The following is a 21,279-nucleotide window of genomic DNA, read 5'->3' as shown; positions in this document are numbered from 1 at the left end:
GTCGTAATTCGAAGGCGATGCAACATCGCGGAAGAAAGAACGCGAAACTGGCTGACGTGAAAGGTAGCGATGTCAAGATTTTATTCGTGTGTAAATCACTGATTTAATTGCATATCAAGTTAAATAAAATTATATCATAAGTTGTGAATACGTAAAATAATACAATAAAATAAATAGAGAAGCATCGAATACGCGATCGAGGCTGGATCTCGATATGTCTATAGTAATATTTCCATGTGCAAATTTAAAATTAAAATAATCTCCCTTCGCCTACATTGCGAATTACAAATATGTCACTTGCGCAAATTCTTTACGCAAGGCACGCTATATCGCTTCGTAAGTTATAACTTACGAGTTAATAATAGTATATTATCTCTAAATTTGCACATGGCGCAGTATGCGAAATGACCTCGGGAAAAATGAATCGATTAATTCTAGCAAAGGCGTAAAATTACTACGTCTTTTCCCCAGTGAATCGCGTTCGTTCGCTAGTTCCGATCGATTGGAATCGTGACAATGGCTATCACGGGCAAGGTCGAGTGATCGGAGCGAACGGAGAGCGGATCCCTAGAAAGGTAGCGATGTCGCCATAAAAAAAACAAAGAAAGTAACGAACCTCGCTATTTTCGGTAAAGCAGTAGGTCCGCATTCCTGATGGTCTCTGGCTTCGCGTGCGTAGATTATTTTGTGTTTTCGCGATTCCTTCCTACGTAACTGTGCGAGCGCAATTATTAAGTCGATTATAACTTCGGAAACCGACTCTCACGTTTGAGCGCCACACGTAAACTCTACGATAAACTACGTACTCAAAACGTATGAAATTATTTATGGAGTCGTAAATTTTAATTCACATTGGAAGAAATCGCGATATAAAAAGCAAGAAAATATCGGAAGAGAGAAACGGAATGGAAAAAGGCGCTGTACATGCACGATTTTGCTAAAGTATTTAAAAATTTAGCGAAATACTGCAAATAATTTTGTGGAATTATTAAAATAATTACGTATAGGAATCTCGAACGTGATCTGTGTAAAAGTTTTGACATGTTCTAACAATCAGTTTTAATCAGCTTACATAGTTATTTTAATGATCCAACAAAATTATTTCCAGCCCTCGCTAAATTGTTAAATACTTAAATAAAACCGTCTTTTCCACGTACACTTATCGAAATTTTGTATAAATGAAATATATTGTACATTGTTAGACATTAAATGATCAATAGTAATCTAACTAATCCTTAAATTAAATAACATTATTTTTAATTTCCATATGTCTGTTTCAGCTGTTTTAAAGTAAAGAACGTTCATATTATTATATGCACTTAATAATAAACTAAATTTTAAGTCATATTTAATACATTTTCTTAAGTTTAACCATTATTTTAATTCAATTAACGACATATTGAGTATAGTGGTGACCTAGAAATGATTAAAAATAATTCAAATTAGATATAATTTGACATTATAAATTTAATAATATACACGGAAAGAATGATTTTGCTGAAGCATCTAAAAATTCAGCTGATACATTGTAAAAAATAAAATGTTAATTTTAACTCGAAGACGTTGAGTGGATTTTCTGAGACATGCAAATATGTTAAAATTAACATTTTTGTGTGTTAATGTTAATATTTTATTTTTTACGGTGTAATAAGATCTGAAAGTAATTTTATTGAATTAACAAAACAATTATATAGGAATCCCAAGTATGATAAGTGATGTTGCAAAAAGTTTTGACATTCTAGCAGGTAGTTTTAACGTCCCAAATAGGTACATGTTTATTTTGATAATAATCGAATAAAATGATTTCCAAATCTATAGGTATCTGTAACAGGTAAATTTTTAGATACTTCAACAAAACCATCCTTTCCGTATACTTTATCGCATTAATGTATTACGAGATAATAATTTCGGTGCGCAAGAGAAAAGGATGAATATTTCGGTCCACTGTGAAGGTAGCCGCGCGTAGGATGGGTAACACATCGCTCTGGCACATTGCTAATCGTCAGGCTTTTATAGCGCGCGTGCCATCGCATAGTGGATAATAAATGCGACGGACGATGATAAACGGCACATAATACGATCCGCTTTGACGCACATATATACGTACGCGCACATACGTACCAGGCAACCCGTAAAATCACTTATTTGCCATTCCGTCGACGAAAATGATAATTCATCGAATGCAACTATCCAAATCAAAACACGCGAGCACGAACGAATTTACACCTTCCATTCAAGTGGTTTCTACAATAATTTCCTCGACGTACTGCATACGGCATATAATTGAAAATAACCTTGGACGGGAATTAAAATATCTCGTTGTATGCGCACGTAAGTTTCGCCACGATGATAATCGAGCGCGTCGCCGGTTGTTTGTTCGCGCCGAATTTATCGAACGACAATATTAGCACAAGTTGACTCAATCCGTCTTCGGCAAGCGTTTTCAATGCACTTTGCATCGCTACGGCGCTATGCACGTCACGTCAAGTCTACGCGGTGATAAACATGAATCGAGCAATAAGCGCGAATCAAATCAAGCAATGATTGACGTTGCTTGATTAACATTTGATTTGTTTACTTGTAAAAAAGAATGTAGGGAACTAGGGCTGCTAGAAATAATCGGAAGCCTCTCTGTTAAGATAATTAAAAATGAAAAATACCTTTCAGTTTCTTTTTAACTTTAATTTATTCCATTACGCGCTATTGTCTGAAGTAGAAGAAAGTTAAGTAACGGATTATTAAAATCTAATTATAACAGCAAGGAGAATATATATAGCGAGCAGAGAAATTACGTTTCTCTCTCAAGAGTAACTTCGTCGAATTAAGAAATGGGATAAAGCGATTAAGAGAACAATTTCAGCAAGGAAAGACGGCAAAAGTCAATGCTATGAGAAACACTCGGCTCGTATTGTCGACAAGACTAGACGACTCATTGTCGCGTTCATAAATTCTCGTTAGTCTCTGCTAACACCGTGTAATAACTCAGAGACGCTATTGCGCGGTCGAGCGCGTCTAACGGAAACGTCACGTCTATCGCGCGTCGCGTATACCTACTCTGCAAAAAGTTCACTGACTTCCGCCGCTCGGATTTACTTGTGAAGTCCAAGTTGAATTTTTCGATCCAATTTTCGTATCAATTATTACTTGCTCAATTTATAACGGATTATTTTTCATCATATTTTTAATGAATTTCAGTTTATCTGAGCTTACATTATTCATCTTGAATTTCTTATTACTCCACTCGGCTTTGTCAAGAAGATTTTTTTAATTATTTTTATGTCGATATTTAATAATGTACTTTTTTGCAATATTTAAAATTGTAATTTGTATAATACACAAGTTTCGCGAGATGGTAAAATTTTCGTCGAAAACAAGACTTAAAATTTCTTACGTATTAGCAAGTGATCGTCATGACTTATACTTCTATATCAGTTAGACGAGTCATGCACTCTTATTTATGACGAGAGACAGTGCCCCAACAATTCCGCAAAGTGCGCCAAATGCTTTACCCACATTTCTTGGCACGTCGTCTCGATTAGGATTGGTGATACAAGAGTCGCGCCGACGTAAATATAGCACGAACTCAATCTTTCGTTTCATTGTCCGTAGCGATTTTTAAATGTAACAGAGCGATTTTAAAATATTCACTTACAAACAAAAGTATTTTCCGGTAAAGTATGTTTCCCGTAAATTTCACGAAGTTTAAGTTAAGCGGCGAAAATTTATTTAATAATACATTAACAAAGAAGATGATAATAACGTCTTTAAAAGTTATCAGCTTAACAGATAGATAATTTACCGGAACTAGAGATACAATATTGACCGAAAATTTCGAAAACATTCAATTAACCATTCATTATAATGATAAGTTCTAATTACCGTTAGTGCTGCGTAAAAAAACAATTGAAAAGTTTTTCTGCGCATGCAGTTACATGTAACAACCAGAGGAAGTACCGGGATGATAACCCAGTTTCTCGAATACTGTAATATCAACTTGGATGCGAAAAATTAATAAACGGGGAAGCGTCGCGTGAGGCGAAATATAATACGAAAGCAGCGTGCTGGTGAACTTACTTTCAACGAACGGGAAATCGGTCTCGAGAGGCGCCCTTGCACCTCTCTAAGCACAGCCGCGGCGTAGATCGACGGCGCTCTCTCACGCGGGAATTAAAATCGCTGCATCCCACTTGCGCGGATCGCACACGCTGATTACGCGTCCGCTTTGTTTATATCCCTGATCTCGTCGCCGTGCTCGCTATCGCGGGTACCAAGGAAACCCGTAGACACACGGCGGCAGCGGCATCGGAGATCCGCGGGCAAGGCCGCGTTTTTTGCATAGATCACCAGATCGCTCGGCCGGCAAAACTTTCATCCACTGAATTCGACGCGACGGACTCTCTCGCCGCCTTTAGGCACTCGATCTAATCGCGTACAAATTCGATATGCTCACAATTTCTCAAATTGGTCCACTAACGCGCATAGAGATCGCGCATTCGTCCCGCGTGCGTGAACTGTCATTTTTTGCCGACACTCGAGAGGCTTCTTTTTTTTTTTTTTACTTTATCAGACGGCTCCGTTTTATCGGAGCACCTTGACTTTTTTTGGTCACTCGCGTTAGGGAACACTACGAGTCTCAGCTGATGAGAAGAGAATCTGCTCCGATTTGCGAGCGATATATTCGGTGACGGTAGTATATGCGCAAGAGCAACACTCCTTACATTCTACTCGGCGCGGCGGTCGGCGCGGCACTGACAATTGCGTATCGTTCAGAGGCGCCGCAGCGCAGCGCGCGATGAGACGTGATCGCGAAATCGCGTGATCGCCTACACGCGCACTGATACTCCACCATCCCTCTCTCTCTCTCTCTCTCTCTCTCTCTCTTACCTCTTACCTCTCCCCGCAACCCCGTCGCCAGAATTAGACAAAAGAACGGAATTCCGGACTGTCTGAAAGAATCGCGACAGGTACCTATACATACACACGCTGATGCGTGAGATCTCGTTTCACGTGGTGCATGAGCGATTGATGCGGATGTAGCCTACCGTGCTGCATATTCGTGTAAATGCAGCTTCCTTGCGCTAGATGCGTACCATGTGCGCTGCCGTGCGACACGTGTTATCATGGTTTCACGTAGAATCACTTAACTTATATGGGCGCACGAAGTGTGTCCCAGATTGAACAAGTCTGTCATTACCCTTAACTAGTGTTGCGAAAAAGTGTTACACTTCTAATGTCGTGGATCCACTGGATTCTCATCTTTCAAAGGCTAATAAAATGAGACTCGTTAACTTTGAGAACATTTTTATTATATCAAAACAATGCTTTGGACCTTCATTTATCTACTTTCAATCAAAACTAATAACATATAAGAAGTAGTAATCAATCTTGCTTTGGTCCTTAAAGTATATTTAATACATTTTCTTTTAAGTAAAATTCGATATGGGTCTAATGGACCTTATGTATCGTATCAGTTAAAGGTTAAACTTGTATCAGACTGATAGATGTCAAAGAAACAATGGTAACTCAAGTCCTTGAGTTAAATAATACTTTGTTATTTTTAATTTTATGTACTTATGTCAAAGTGTAAATCAATCCATTTCTGTGATTAGTTTCAAAATAAACAGTATCCATATTAATGTGTGTGTATTTATAATAATAAATAATATAATATAAACTAAATTAATCGAGTCAAATTTAATACATCTTGAGTTGAATTGTTTAACTACATACTTTTAGTTAAGTTAACTACATATCGAACAAGAGTGATGACCTCTATAAAAATAATTAAATTAAAAATCTTTTCAATTTGTGTGAATGTAATATAATTTAATTTGACATTACGAATTTAGCAACATAGAGAGACAACAATTAAGATTAATTTGGAATTTGACCACTCAAAGCAAAGTTCACTAACCTTGATATTGGTTTTCTTCCTTCTGATTGATCAAATTCCAATCCAATCTCAATATTAATACGTTTCAAACGTAATACCTATTTCACTTTAAGTATAAAACTATAGTGATTTTTCTATTTAAAAATAACCTATATTTTAAATTAATCTATTAGATAGAGGAATGGTAACCTAATCCGTTGAATTAAATAACGTTTTGTTATATTTAACTTCCATATGTATCTCATCAATATATCAATATAACAAATAAATTCATTTCTATTGTTTCAAAGTAAACCATTATTAACGTATGCATTACAGTTTCAAAATAAGCCACGTCCATTATTAACATATGCACTCCAATTTCAAAGTAAATCACGTCCATTATTAATGTATGCACTTAAACAATAAACTAAATTTGAATAAAATTTAATAATTTTTTTCACTTAAATTGTTTATCTCCATTTTTGAAGTTAAATTAATGACATGTTGAATAATAGTAATGCTAGTGACTTATATAAAAATGATTAAAAATTACTTAAACTTGCAGGCTATAATTTGACATTTTGAATTAGTAGATATTGATAAGAGTGCTTTGATGAAAATGGAATCTCGATCTTTCTTTAGCGAGGATGTCGCGAGAGGCCATTGTTTATCGCAAGTTCACCTCTTTCTTTTAATGTTGAAGGTGACGCAAATGTTTAGGGAATTTTATACAATATAAATAGCACTTATGCAGTGCTGTTTCTCTTTATTAATTTACATTTCTTATCAAGATTGTACACGTGGCAGTAAGTAATTGATATGAAATTACAATAATGATAGACTATATTATATTAATATAAAAAAATACGTTTTGTCTACTCTATTTGTCATTGCATTATATAACGCGGCATTAACGAAAACTTTCTGTATTTTACTATTAGCCGTTTGCTGTTAGCCATTCTATCTAGTTGACATTTCAGTTTTTACACGCATCGTTTTTCTCTGGAGGCAACGCTCATTTGCATTAGCCTGTCGTTGCATAATTGTGCGGTCTCATTCAGTTTACACCGAAATATATTCGTCTGGACGGACGTTCAGTGCGAGATAAACGACACGTGTCACGCGGTGCCGAAATAATTTACGCCATTTATCTTTGTCGATATTCAATTTCGTTGCTTTTCGAATTGCAGACGAAATAAAAAGAAGGGATTGACGTGGGTAAGAAATAAAGGGTGTACAAGGGTGATCCGCAGGAAGAAACATTTTCCCCAAGTAGATATTTGCGCGGCTCTTACGTGTGATAAATAATATGTCGTCTGCTTACCGTGACCCGAGGCTCTCTTCGCGGCATTAAAGTCCGATTGAAATCATTAACGCATTTAGCCTTTTAGTCTAAATTAACCTTTGCGACTATGTATGGATATTATCGCGCAGTAGAACGTTAACCTTGACGACAATAGATCACGATCCGGCTACACCCCACATGCCTCCGCATTGAATGAAAACTCAGTTTCGAGGCCGTTGTTGCTGCTGCCACCGCTGCTGTTGCCGGTGAATCGCTATTAAATAGTAGAAACCGCAGCAGACGTGACGTATTACTTATTATTGCACTTAGTATAATAACCCACGATAAATTATTTTTTGCTCACACGTGTTTCCATGAGTTCGTTTTAACATCGTCTTCTTCAATCGACAGTCGCGCACCGTTGACAGAGATATTAAAGGTGGTATCTTTGTTCCTTTTTACAAATACCAGATAACGAACTAAACGAACGTCGGATCGACGAAGCGATAAATCTTTATTGCTTTAAACTAAGAAATACACATTTCCATTGTAAAAAATTCAAGGACAAGCAAAATACGAATTTACGATTTAGCAATGGCGAAGTCATAGACAGGGTCAAAAGTCACTTCCGTGGGTCACTCGCTGACGATAAGAACAAGGATTCCGCGAGGAAAATGCCTGAAAATTATATGCGTGTATTGCAACTTGTAGCGCAATCTGTTCTCCTCTAGCACGAAGTGTTGAGATGTAATTTTAGAAGATTGCATTTATCGCTGCATTTCCGCGCTGATATCGCCGTCCATGTGGCGTCAATGAAACGAAAATTTAATTACTCTTTTATTCATATCTGTGTTACTAAATTACCGCTGATTATTGTAGAACGATGATATGATCGTCAGAGGTAGAATAAAAAATTGTACATATTAATTTTTGTATGTCAGAAATGTGAATTCCAAATTTTATCGTAGTATTAGTAACACAAACATCAGTTCGTTTTAATTTTAGAATGGTTAAGAATAAATGCAAGAATAGTTAAGGGCTCTTTAAGTTACACACATTAACGATATAATGTATTGAGTCCAAAACAATATTTTTTTCAGAAACATTTTTATTTTGTCTCACACGTTACATTCAAGTAAATTAAACTTAGTGAAAATTTGTAATTGTATATTATTTAGAACTGTTAATTGAAAACACTTCCATATATTTTTATAAATACATATTTAATAGGTATAAAATATTAGGCGATATTCTATTTGTGATAGATAAAAAAATGTTATTAAATATTTTATATATATTTAACAATATCTGAAAACGTGTTTTTTATTTAACAGTGTTATTTATATATATATACATATATGTGTAATATATATTATATATATATATATACGCGTATGTGTATATATACATATATGTATACATATATACATACATATATATAATTATTTTTTGATGCAAACTTGCTTTGTGACCAAGAACTGAATCAAAATTAATAGGTATGTGGTGATACTACCCACTATCTATAAGCAAAATTATAAAATCAACAATATGTACGTAAAATTAAGGTAAATGATCGATTGCTTACCCCAGTAAGAAGTGTTGCGTCAACAACGAGACCCTTTGCGTTGAATGAATTTTCGCGATGCAATATTTGCAAGGAAAACAGCTGCAACTATAAAATATTAAAATAATTAGTATAGGATTAGAAATATAATTGTGTAATCGATTCAATGTACAAAAATGTGACCGCAGAACATTTGTAGAAATAAGTTAAATTATTATTAATTAATTAATTAATGATATTTTTGCTACCTCTTCTTTAATCTGCTTATCGCTGGTGCTGATAAGAACGTCGTGTACAGTAGTGCCAATCTGCAAAGCGTTATCCTTGCCTGTATCGCAGGCCCACACTATAAGCACTATTTTGATAGAATAATATGTTACAGACGTGATGTAGTACTTAATCCAGATCTGTTTCTCTAGATTGATAACATCGGTGCCTTCTTGCCACACCACTATGTAGAAATACAAACCGAAAGTGATTTCGGCAAAAGTCATGACTATTGTGGTGAGAATTTGCATACTAAAAACCTTATTCACCAAGTGCACAGCGTCGCTGATCATCAGATGTCGTTTTTTCAAGGCTTTGAGCTCCATCAGTAGATGTGGATTTCTCTGTTCATGATAGGTACGTCTGAGAAGATGCGGTTCGTCGTTCACCACGAGTTCTCGCAGATTCAACAGACTATCGTTGAGTTGTGCAAAACAGGCTTTTAGTACACAAACGCAATCCATGTATAGCATATCCATTTGAAACACCAGTATTGTGAGATAAAATGTCATGAGCTTGAGGAAGGTATCGCCAAAGTTGTAAGAGTTCACAAAACATTGATACAGTTGTATTACTATAAAAAGAAAACCGAGAATGTCCTTGGCATGAACCACCTTGGACATCTTCCGATATGACTCCGCAGGCAGTTTCGAAGAAACATCCAGCATGATCTGGAGCGTATCTATCCGCGGTTTAATCATGATGTATGTGATGACCGCTATAACACCACCGAGTATGTAGTAGCAATTACATTGAAGGGCTCCAGGTACACCGTCAAACGAAATGTCCCCGGCAATGTTGACCTCGAAGAGTACTATCACCCCCCAAATGCCGGCGCCAATCATACTGAGGGTCGACGTAATATAGCTCCGTTTAGTAAGCACGACGGTTGAGCCGTTGATGGTGTACGGGAATAGTCCAATAATGCGACAGAAAAGGAAGCAGGGATACATCAAGGTTTCAAAGTCCATCGCGCGGAACGGCCGCCATTTTTTCCGCACTATGCTTCTGTCTTGTCCTTCGGACGACTTTGGCGACGGATCTAACATGATTAGCGGAGTGTTATAAGAGAACAACGACCTAAATTGTAGATTGTATTCTAAAAATGATTAATTGCATTATCGGTGCACTTAAATATTTTGATGCAAACACAATCACGTCTCTTCTTTAAATATATAATCTTTCGTCTTTCCACGATAAATGCCCGACAAAGGCTCTTTCCGTTGTCTAAACTCGACAAGTTCAACTTTAAAACTGCAAACAATTGTTGCGTTGAATAGTCATTTGTTAGCCGTGAAGTAACCATGGTGTTCTTCGATCGACATTTGTCACCCTTGGGATGCAATGCATAAAGTAATGACGTGTAATTGCTACACGGTATACACGACCCATCATCTTACGCATCTAGGTCGTATGGAAGGCGAATCATGTGTGAACACTTGCGCACACGAAACAGGAAACGACTGCGCAGTATCCGTGGATTAATAATTCTCAAAGATCCGTCAATAATAACCGCACATTAAATTATACATTCTAATCACGCACTCTAATTTGATTATAAGATTGATATCATTATATCGTGATTTCGAAATCTAATGTTTTTCATTGTTACATATAGTTATTCATCATTCGTTTATTTCCAATGCATAAAGATTATCGATATATCGTGCTTATTATTTCGATTAAAACTTTATCATCATTATTTACTTTTGTAGACTTAATTTATTGATAAGCGTGAATTTCAAATTGTTTTTGTGAGTCTCTCAAAGTATAATAAATCAATTTACATATATATAATATTACTCACTAAATTATTACGTTGTTCACCTTTTGAGAAACATACCGATATCATAAAGGTATACGCGTAACAAATGTAATATTGATCAGTTTGATAAACCAACTTACGATGCAAGGACAATGCTATTATTTAAATTAAAATTAATAATAATCGATATGTTTTCGACTGATGAAATTATTAATATGTATAGCTGATAAGCAGTAAATTATCTCAAGATGCTGGTCCTTTGTATTTTAGTGACAACAAAGGGATGGGGTGACGAACGATGCGAACGTTATCATTACGTTAATGTCGTTAATGCGCCGCATCAAATTATCTTTAATAAACAAAACTTGAAATGCAAACATATCGTTTGAGTTGTTTCCGAATGTCCACTTTGGATACGACGACATTCATACTTTCGATGAAAGATGATGTATACGTAAACGTTCGGAAACAATTAAAATCAAACAAAAATAAATTGCAATTTTTTTTAATTGAAGTATATTAGATAGGATTAATCAACAAAATCGATAACATATATCCTAAGTAATTATACACTTTAAAATATTCTTTTACTTACGAATTCTTTGATCAATTAAGAATCGATCTTTCTTGATAAAATTGTCGAGACGATTCAAATTGATTGAAGAATTCATAGATGAAAGGAAAGACATTTCTTTTAAATCAAATGTAGGAATATTAGAACCCCACAGAGACACAACTTATTTATTTTATTCTTTAATGCTATTTTTGTAGTTGGTTTCTCTTATATTCACGTCTTATTTTCGTATATTCATGTTATTTAGAGCCCAAAAAATTATTTAAAATAGATAAAATAATTGAGTGGATTATTAAAAAATATAAATGTGATCGCTAAAATGTTTTGTTGTGAACGATAATTGTTTGATTTCTATTTGTTTATTTTTATAGGCAAATATAAAAATCACATTAAGATAATCGATTTTTAGGTTTCTCTTATACATGTATCTCGTATTGTTCAATAATTATTCCATATTTCAAAGTATAAAGACACGCTCGTGCTAAACGCATTTATTTGAAAGCACGCTCCATTAAGATCTGAAAGTTACTCAGCATAAATAAATATTCATCGTATACTGTAACGTATTTGTACTTGAACATTTTCCATACAATGAAAGATTTATGCGCAAAATTTTTGCGAATGTTTCACGTAATTCTGTTTGGCTTGGTACGTCTTGAACACGATTTAAACGTTTTTACATATCTGCATACAACGCTTCATAAAATAACATATTTATTGCTTGCCTTTATAATGCAACGATAATAATCATTTTGCGATATACTATAACAAAAAGCATTTATACTTGTACATAAAATATAACACGTTGTGTGTATGCAGAGTCCTTAAGCCTGAGTCCTTGAAAGTCTCTAGAAAAAACATTGAGAGATATATATATATATATATATATATCTCTCTGCATAACTTTAAATTATTACTCAAGAGTTAATAACAAAATCAATATTGTTAAATGAACCGGAATATTTAAAGCTGTGTGTATGTGTATATATGTATGTGTGACAAAGATTTTTAAGCATGTAATAAATAAGAATATTTTATTAATAGTTTTTTTAAAAAGTATTTAAAAGAAGCATCTTAATATTTAAAGATATCTTTACGTATATACATGAAATTTTATACATCACTAGAAATTAATGTAGAATTATTGAAAACTAAAATTATCTATTAAATTTTCATTGTTGCGCATAATTTTTAAACTTATACCAATAGAATGATAAAATTTTTTATCAATAAATCGAAACAAAATGGAGAACATTCTTTTTATAATAAAAGAACTTTTCTTTCAGGTTTCTGAAAATTTTGCATTCGCCTAAAATTATCTGTAATATTAATAATTTCGGTGCAAAAAGAAGGAATTTTTAAGAGATTCCGCTCGTTTGCTGAAGATGCACGCAAATAATTAATACAGTCAAGATATTTTGCAATAATTCACTGTCATCAAATTAATGTATACAGAGACTAATAAAAGGTATGTCACGTTGGTACGAAATGAAAAATAGACAAATCTTTACAATCAGTTTGATAATTATTATTCTTATGTGTTGTATTTAATTTTGATTAATCTTTAAAGCAATTAAAAATTGTTAATAAATTCCGTGAATTTTAAGTACAATATTTTTTACATTTCGATAATTTAAATACGGAGATAGATCAATAAGCTTGACATATTTAAAAATGGACAAACTGAAAGTAAATCTATTAATGATCAAGGCCAGTATTCATAGTTGATTTTTATATTTAAGACTGCCTTAAACAGTTGGAGGTTTGTTCGTATCGCATGCTCCAATGTGCTTCTACAATATCTTTTACTAATTTATTCCAACGCGCTCGTAGAAGCTAAGGAGCATGTTAGAGCACGTTGGAGAATGTTAGAGCATGTTTGAGCATGCGAACAAACCTAAAATGTCATGAACCAATCAAAGAGTCGTCTTAACGTTTTAAAACGTGAATCGATTTTGAAATAAAAGGTCCCGCACCCTTTTTTCGTTTCAGTAATCATAAAACATATCGTAAGAATTAACCAATCAGAGCAGAGAGTTTTTGACAATTCTAGACTGTGATTGGCTAATTCTTACGGTACGTCTCACTGAGGGCCGTCTACAATGGCAGTAAGCAGTGGTGGTAAGGCTGTAATGCTCGTTTCTACCAATATAAATTAACTTTAATCTCGGTTCAACTTACTTTTCATCATTTTTTAATTCTTAGAACTAGAAAAAGATGAAGAGTTAGTTAAATCAAGATTAAAATTAAACCACATTGGTAGAAACGGATATAAGAGTAAGAAATTGACCAATCACAGTTGATTATTTTTCTCGCATTCAACTATGATTGGTTTTTTTTTACGGCTTAGAGCCTCTTAAAGCGAGATTGTAGACCCAACCTTATCAGATTGATAATTAACGATTATTTTTCCACTATTAGATCAAAACGCCGATTGTTATGCTCTAATCAGTGGAAAAGTTAAGAAACGTTTATATTCGCCGGAACCGTATGTCGTATATAATCTATAAGAATTGACCAATCACAGTCGAATATTCTCTTATTTGACTGTAAAAGGGGAAATGATTGTGATTAGTCAATTCTATTGCTAATTGACAATTACAATCGCAATTCAATTGGCAATCGTTAATGTGAGATATATATATATATATAATAGGAGTAATATAATAGATCATGTGTTTTGACGCTAAAAATGAGCGTTAGCACCTTAAGAAATCAATCAATTACAATCAAATTTGTAAGGAAAATAATCGATTATGGTTGATCAATTCTTAAAATTTACTATAGCTATTATTTTATTTCGGTACTTAAATAATATCTTAAGAGGTTAACACACCTTTATGGGAGATTGATTTATATATCTTATATTTTAAATTTATACTTAAGACGATTTTAAAGAATTGACTATGAATATCAGTCATAAGTATATGTATACATACATAAAGTCTGTTCTTTATTCTTGTACTGTTTGAATTGATGTATGTTACACACACAGTGCAATAAGTTGAAGTGAGACGAATATATAAGGTCTGTTCTTTTTGCCTAAACTGGTGCAAAAGTTCAGCCAAAAAGAATAGAGCCCCGATTCTCTAATCCATCGTAAGAGAAACGTATACGAAAAATTAGGAAAATGCTACAGTACACGTTACGCATACTATAGCATTTTCCTAATTTTTCGTATACGTTTCTCTTACGATGGATTAGAGAATCGGGGCCCAGGGGCTCTATTCTTGAAAAGAAACGTATACGAAAGTGTAGGGAAATACTATAGTATACGTAACGTATACTGTAGTATTTCCCTAGACTTTCGTATACGTTCTTTTCAAGAATAGACCCCCAGGCCTCTTGTTGTTTCACTTCAACGTGTTGCACCATGTGTACCAATTCAGGTAGTACAGAAATAATGAACAGACCTATAGTTATATACATATGAGGCCTGTTCTTTTTCTCTGCACTGTGCCCACAGTGCAATAAGTTGAAGTGAAACAGATATACGTTTGTTTCACTTCAACTTATTGCACTGTTTGAACTGGTGCAGATAGTGCAGGCAAAAAGAACAAGCCTATAGTAGTCTGTTTCCTGTTCCTGCACTAGACTGAACTAAAACTTTCGTTCGCGCTTTCTACAAATATCAAACATGTGCCTATCTCACTTTAAGTTCTAAAAGTGTGCACTAGTTCAGCCACAGAAAACCTATATATATACAGTTTGCCACCACTGCTGACCACTGCTACTAAGCGACTAGGCGTCTGCAATTGTTTAGCGGTATTGGCGGTACAGCTACGCGTATAAAATGAATAACAGGAAAATTGGTTATCTTATTTTTATGATTAGATAACACTTCCACTATTATCGGCGTGCTTTGTTACATTCTATATTACGTTAAAATAATATTTTTGTATCTTTTATATATAAAATACAACTTATTCAGATTATATCAAGATGAACGACAATATCCAGAATGGAATTATCACCTACATATATCTAGAGAATTTTGTGTGAGTAAAGAATATATAAAGTCTTATTTCATATAAAATTACAACTTTTATTATTTATTCTAAACTTTTAATATTATGTTGTATCGTCTTGTTATATTACATTATTAGACATTTATTTCATCATATACTTTATAAATTAGTATATATTTCTAATATTCATCTTTTTTTTTTTTGACAGGACATATGACAAGGTGACAGTGAAACCGGGAAGATATCTGAATGTTATTGTTGGACCTAATGGTGCTGGTAAATCTACCATTGTTGCTGCTATAGTTCTTGGTCTAGGAGGCAAACCAAATATCATTGGGAGGGCCCTTCATATAGGCGAATATGTAAAGTATGGGCAGGATTCGGCAAAAATCGAAATTCATCTGAAAAACGGTTCTAAACAGGATTCTGTAATAACTAGAACATTTACGAAAGAAGGAAAATCCTCGTGGATGATTAATGGTAATCAATCAAGTGTCAAAAATGTACAGGAATTCACATCTAAACTTAGTATCCAGGTATATATCTTACATTATATTTTTTAGTTTTCTTTTAAAAGCTTCTAGATGAGATTTATCAATTGTTTAATAAACAATTATTTGGCATAAATTTTTTTTAAACTTGTATTATAACTTTTCTTTAATCATTTGGAATAAGATGTACCAAGAGGTACGTGTAGAATCATTTTGACTTATATTTAAATAGACTTTTTGACATAAAATTTGTCTTTTAATGCTTTTATTATTTTAAACTTATTTTTTGCAGGTCGACAATCTTTGTCAGTTTTTGCCACAAGATAAGGTACAAGATTTCTCAAAAATGGATGCTCAAGCATTATTAGAAAATACAGAAAGATCTGTCGGAGATCCAAAACTTCTGGAGTATCATCTAAAATTGAAGGAACAAAGAACCCATTTAAAAAAATTAGAGGTTGATGTGATCAAGACAAAACAATTATTAGAATCTAAGACTCAGAGACGTGATGGATTACAACAAACTGTTGCGACAATAAAAGAGAAAAAATTGATAAAGAAAAAGATTTTAACACTTAAACAAAAGAAAGTATGGATGCTGTATGATCAAATGCGGAGGAAATTAGTAGAGGTACACAAAATTAATTTTGTAAAATGTTTAAAATGTTATTAACGTTATTCTTTATTGTTACTTTTTTATTATTGATATACTTTTGTATATGTTTTTACAGTCAAAGAAAGTCAGAGATAACATAGCAAAAAAAATGCAATTAATAGACTCAAAACTACAACCATTAAATAAAAAGATTGACAAAATAAAGTCTGAAATAACAACGTTAAAAAATTCCTTAAAGGATCATGTAAGTATATATTAGCACATAAAATAAAGATATTATTTAAAAAAATAATTTATTGTGATATTATTGATGTTACATATCAATGTGCAGGATGTTCAGTTTATTTTTGTGATAATATTACAGTACGAACAGAACAGGTTAAATGAAATTCTGTATTAGTTTGCGATTTTCATATAATTAATGAATAATTAATTTTTAAAGGTCTGCAAATCAACATGCATTCGCATAATTTAATGACAAGAAAGCTTAGCGTTTACAGTTCAAACACGTGACGAAGAACATTCTACAAAAAAATAATGGCTGTGTTCTAAAAGCACAAAACGTGAAAATTGCAAAATAATACAAAATTTTTTTACTCACAATCAGTTCAACTTACATTTGAACGTTATTATAAGAATTACACACCGTTGTGACATTTTGTTTGTATATTTTCAGAATAATAAAGTTAATGCTAAAAATGCGAAATTAAAGAGCATTATGAATGAGATTCTTAACTCCGAAAACAACATCAAGGATGCAGAAAATGTATGTTCTCGAAAGATTCAAGGAGAACAGACTCGAGATCAAGACATTAAATTTACACAACAACAGAAATCCAAACTCGAGAATGATTTTTCTCTTACAATTAATGAAATGGGATCGGGTAATTATTGATTTAATTTAATTTTAACGAATAATACATGTATGTACAAATATATAACTTTAAGAGCTGGACCGAGAAAAAATGTCGAAATCTCGGAAATATGTCGGACGGGACTCGAACCGAGGCTTCGAAGTAGAAATTAGAAAGCCACTGTCTTTGCCACGGAGCCACACAGCCCGACAAGAGAATCTTAGTTTATTTTTTACATAAATACACATATCAGTTCATCGTTTTCAAAACTAACTGATCACTGTTTCTGAAATTTATTTCATGACTTGTTCTATTTATTAATTTCTTTTAATTAGATTTTGCTTGATTTAAACCGTTTTTCTTTATGTTTTGTGTGTGTGAATTCCTTTTAAGTTTAATTTTACACAATTAACATATAAACCAAAGCGTATACGGGATAGAGGTCGGGATGGAACTTAGAACTCGTTATGAGTTGAGTATTTTTACAAAGAGAGACATGTCATCCTATAATAATAAAATATTATATATTTTAGAGGAAAGTTTAATGGAACAAATGCGAAATATAGCATCTAGTATGGATGAGCATAGAAAAATAATAAAGAATCTCACCAATGGAAACATTACATTGAAGCATGAGGACGAAAACATCAGTCGCGAAATAAGAAGTATATACTTATACACAAATATCTATATTGTATTTTTAGTCTTGATTATTATTTTTTTTATGTGTTATTAAATATTTGTTAATTAAAATTATGATTGTAGCTGTACAAGCAGAACTCCAGACAATTAATATTGATGTGAAACGATTAGAACTGCTGAAACAGAAGAATATGAATGCATACAAAGCTGTACTTTGGTTAAAAGAAAATCGAGACAAATTTTCATCAACAGTGCATCTGCCCATGTTACTTAATATTAATGTAAAAGAGGCTTCATATGCTAAATATTTAGAAAGCATAATACCGTTTCGAGATTTAATTGCATTCACATGTGAAGATAAAAAAGATATGAATCTTTTACTTAAGTATTTGAGGGAACAACAGAAACTGCAAATTAATGTAGTACATTCTGATCCAATGAAGAGAGTCACATTGCAACCGAATATCCCGATAGAAAACATACAAAAATTTGGCTTTAAGCATTATTTAGCAGAGCTTGTTGAAGTACCATCCTCTATAATGAAATATTTAGTCTCGATGTATCGTTTAAACAACATTCCTGTTGGAACTAATGAAATTGAGAATAATACAAATTACATACCTCGCAGCTTAAATTGTTACTTTAGTGGTGAGTGTATATTTCCTAAAAATCAAAAATTTACAATTTTCCATAAACTCAATAAAATGTTCTTTATAGAAAGTAATGTATATTCTGTAAGTACATCTAAGTATACGCACGAGACATCGACCAGAATATCACGAATTAATGGAAATGGAATGCTTTCTATTGTTCTGGACAAATCTAAACTACGGAATCTTCAAGAACGGTATTTTAATTCAATAAAAAATAAATAAATTGTAATGGATTAACATATTAATATATTAATTATTTTATAGATTACAAAATTTACAAGAAAAGAAGAATGAAATTTTGATAAATATTAAAGAAATAGAAGAAAAGTTACAATTAGAAACGAAAGTATTAGATGAGTATAGAGCCAACAAGAATAAATGTCAACAAAATGTTCAGCATATTCAAGCATTAAAAAGTAGAATACACATAGCTGAAGATAAAATTAGACAGCTAGAAATGAACCGAATGAATATTAATGATATAAAAGCAACATACACCAACGAGATAAAGGTTTTTATTTTCATGACAATAAAACATGCTGTTTTAAAAAAATTATGTCTAATAAAATCTGCATTTATATTTAATTAATTATTTACAGGCCATTATAAACAAACAATTAAAAATGTATAAAGAATATAATGGAATTCTGCAAGAATGTTTCAATTACAATACGAGTAACGTAGAGGTCAAATTTGCAGTAACATTATTACAACAAACTTTACTGATAAAAGAGAATGAAGCCGAAGAATTAAAGGATAGCTTTACAACAACGGAGAGAATATTTAAAACCTGTGATGAAGAATTCCAACCTTTAAAGAAAGAAGCTGAAAGACTATACAAAGAAGCATTGAAAACCACAGATAATCTTAGTCCACAAGATGACGCATTTAAAGTTTTCAATAAAGCCTTTGAAAAATTACCAGCTACTATAGCTGAAATAAATAACGAATTAAATGTTTCTCAAGCAAAAGTTTTTTGTATGGCGCAAAATGTGGATGCCGAGAATGTATGTATGCATGATGAAAAATATTATTTTGAACGCTATATGGATACAACAAAAAAATTGAATAATTTTTCTATATTTTCAGATACTGCGTGAATATGAAGAAATGCAAAATAATATTCACGACTTAACTGAATTTATTAAAAAGAAAAGTATTACGTTAGAGCAAATGACAAAGGAAATTGAGACATTAAAAGAAAAGTGGTTACAACCATTGCAGCAATTGATAGAAAAAATTAATGCAAATTTTAGTTCTTACTTTTTCACAATGGACTGTGCTGGCGAAGTTACACTCGCACATGGTGAAGATATCGTAAGTATAAATATATCGTATTTATGCAAAATGAAAATTCTTTCATTATTCTTAATAACTTAATAATAATAATATATTTTTAGTTGGATTTTGATCAGTACGGATTAAAGATCAAAGTAAAATTCCGAGATGCAGACGAATTGCAAGAATTAACAAGGCATTTTCAGAGTGGTGGAGAAAGAACTGTAACTACTGCCATTTATATGATAGCGCTGCAAGAATTATCGCGTGTACCATTTCGCTGTGTGGATGAAATTAATCAGGTACGAGATATCTCACTAATAGCAAGTATTCTATATTTATATAATGTATTTATAATATATTATTCGTTATTTTTTGCAATTTATTTATTTTTTTTTTTATATTTTTAGGGTATGGATGCAGTGAATGAGAGACGGGTTTTCGATTTACTCGTCAAAATGACAGGAAGACCAGGCAGCTCCCAATATTTTTTGCTTACACCAAAAGTAAGCGTAACAACAACAAAATAATAATTTTCTATTATGTGACAATTTTTTTATTAATTTTGTTCTCTCTAACAGCTTCTGCCTAAGTTATCATATGCTGAGACAGTAACGGTGCATTGCGTCTTTAATGGAACAATTAAGGCAAATAATGAAGATTTCGAATTCGATATAGAGGATTACTGCAATTATCTTGCATCATCATCAGCTGATGAATAGAAGTCATATTTTTTTCTAACAGTTTATTATTACGTTATAAGAATTAATATATCTTATTCTTCATATAAATACCAAGACAAAGTTTCACCAAGTTACAGAAATTTATTTTTAATTTTACATGTATAGAGTATGTTTGTGAAACTAATTTATATTTTCATAAAACAATATAAAAACATAAGGCTTTAAGATAGCTTTAATAAGATAAGTTTTAATAAGTTATATTTTATATTAAAATAATGCTAATTTTTATAAGAAATTCTTATAAGAAAAAAAGATGTTAAGTATTGATACATATATATATATACTGAAATTAAAATAAAAGAGATACATATATTAGTATACCATACATTTGACTTAATATACAGTTTATATAAATAGATATTTTTGTATGACATTGAATTATTTTTAATATGTTTTAAAAGTACAGTTTGACATAGATATATTCACATGACTATTTATTTCTTCCTCTTTCCTTTTTTCTTCTGAGCTTCTGGCCACGGAAAACCTCGACATTTTAACACATCCATGATGTTATGACATGTGTAATAAGCGTTTTCCATCACTTCCTCGTTAAAGATATCCATGGCAAATCGTGCTTTTCCACCACTTCTTCTCGATTTCTTGGATCCTTTACTTTTGTTGCCATTACCACTTTTAGTGTCTTTTCCATTATTTTTTCCATTTGTCTTCGTTCCAGCTTTCTTCTTACCTTTACCCGTTGCCAT

At 32.5% G+C, this 21,279-nt stretch overlaps 4 protein-coding genes across 4 annotated transcripts in view; 1 reads left to right on the top strand and 3 right to left on the bottom strand.

Annotated features, from left to right (window-relative positions):
• LOC108771766 (uncharacterized) overlaps positions 1-4,739 on the bottom strand; it is a 34,788-nt gene extending 30,049 nt beyond the window's left edge. Inside the window, exon 1 of the mRNA XM_018537135.1 lies at positions 4,075-4,739. The gene's annotated coding sequence lies outside the window, so the exon portion shown is untranslated. The remainder of the gene's footprint in view (positions 1-4,074) is intronic.
• A 2,608-nt stretch (positions 4,740-7,347) lies between these two features.
• Positions 7,348-10,040, bottom strand: LOC108771653 (uncharacterized). The gene is made up of 3 exons (XM_018536994.1): positions 8,973-10,040; positions 8,746-8,832; positions 7,348-7,434 (listed from the first exon to the last, which is right to left on the bottom strand). The coding sequence occupies exons 1-3, from the start codon at positions 10,038-10,040 to the stop codon at positions 7,348-7,350; spliced, it is 1,242 nt and encodes a 413-aa protein (XP_018392496.1).
• Positions 10,041-15,174: 5,134 nt separating this feature from the next.
• Positions 15,175-20,554, top strand: SMC5 (structural maintenance of chromosomes 5). The gene is made up of 14 exons (XM_018536993.1): positions 15,175-15,328; positions 15,507-15,834; positions 16,082-16,420; positions 16,521-16,649; positions 17,082-17,289; positions 17,793-17,924; positions 18,025-18,549; positions 18,619-18,748; positions 18,819-19,065; positions 19,154-19,561; positions 19,644-19,871; positions 19,955-20,134; positions 20,243-20,338; positions 20,414-20,554. Exons 1-14 carry the CDS (start codon positions 15,273-15,275, stop codon positions 20,552-20,554), a joined length of 3,147 nt encoding a protein of 1,048 aa, XP_018392495.1. The 5' UTR covers positions 15,175-15,272.
• A 455-nt stretch (positions 20,555-21,009) lies between these two features.
• Positions 21,010-21,279, bottom strand: LOC108771662 (small lysine-rich protein 1). Its single transcript, XM_018537003.1, has one exon. The coding sequence runs from the start codon at positions 21,277-21,279 to the stop codon at positions 21,010-21,012; it is 270 nt and encodes an 89-aa protein (XP_018392505.1).

This window comes from Cyphomyrmex costatus, unplaced genomic scaffold, assembly GCF_001594065.2.
Source record: "Cyphomyrmex costatus isolate MS0001 unplaced genomic scaffold, Ccosl1.0 scaffold164, whole genome shotgun sequence".
Lineage (NCBI taxonomy): Eukaryota > Metazoa > Arthropoda > Insecta > Hymenoptera > Formicidae > Cyphomyrmex > Cyphomyrmex costatus.
The sequence above is the reverse complement of the archived record's forward strand: the minus strand, read 5'-3'. Positions and strand labels throughout refer to the sequence as shown.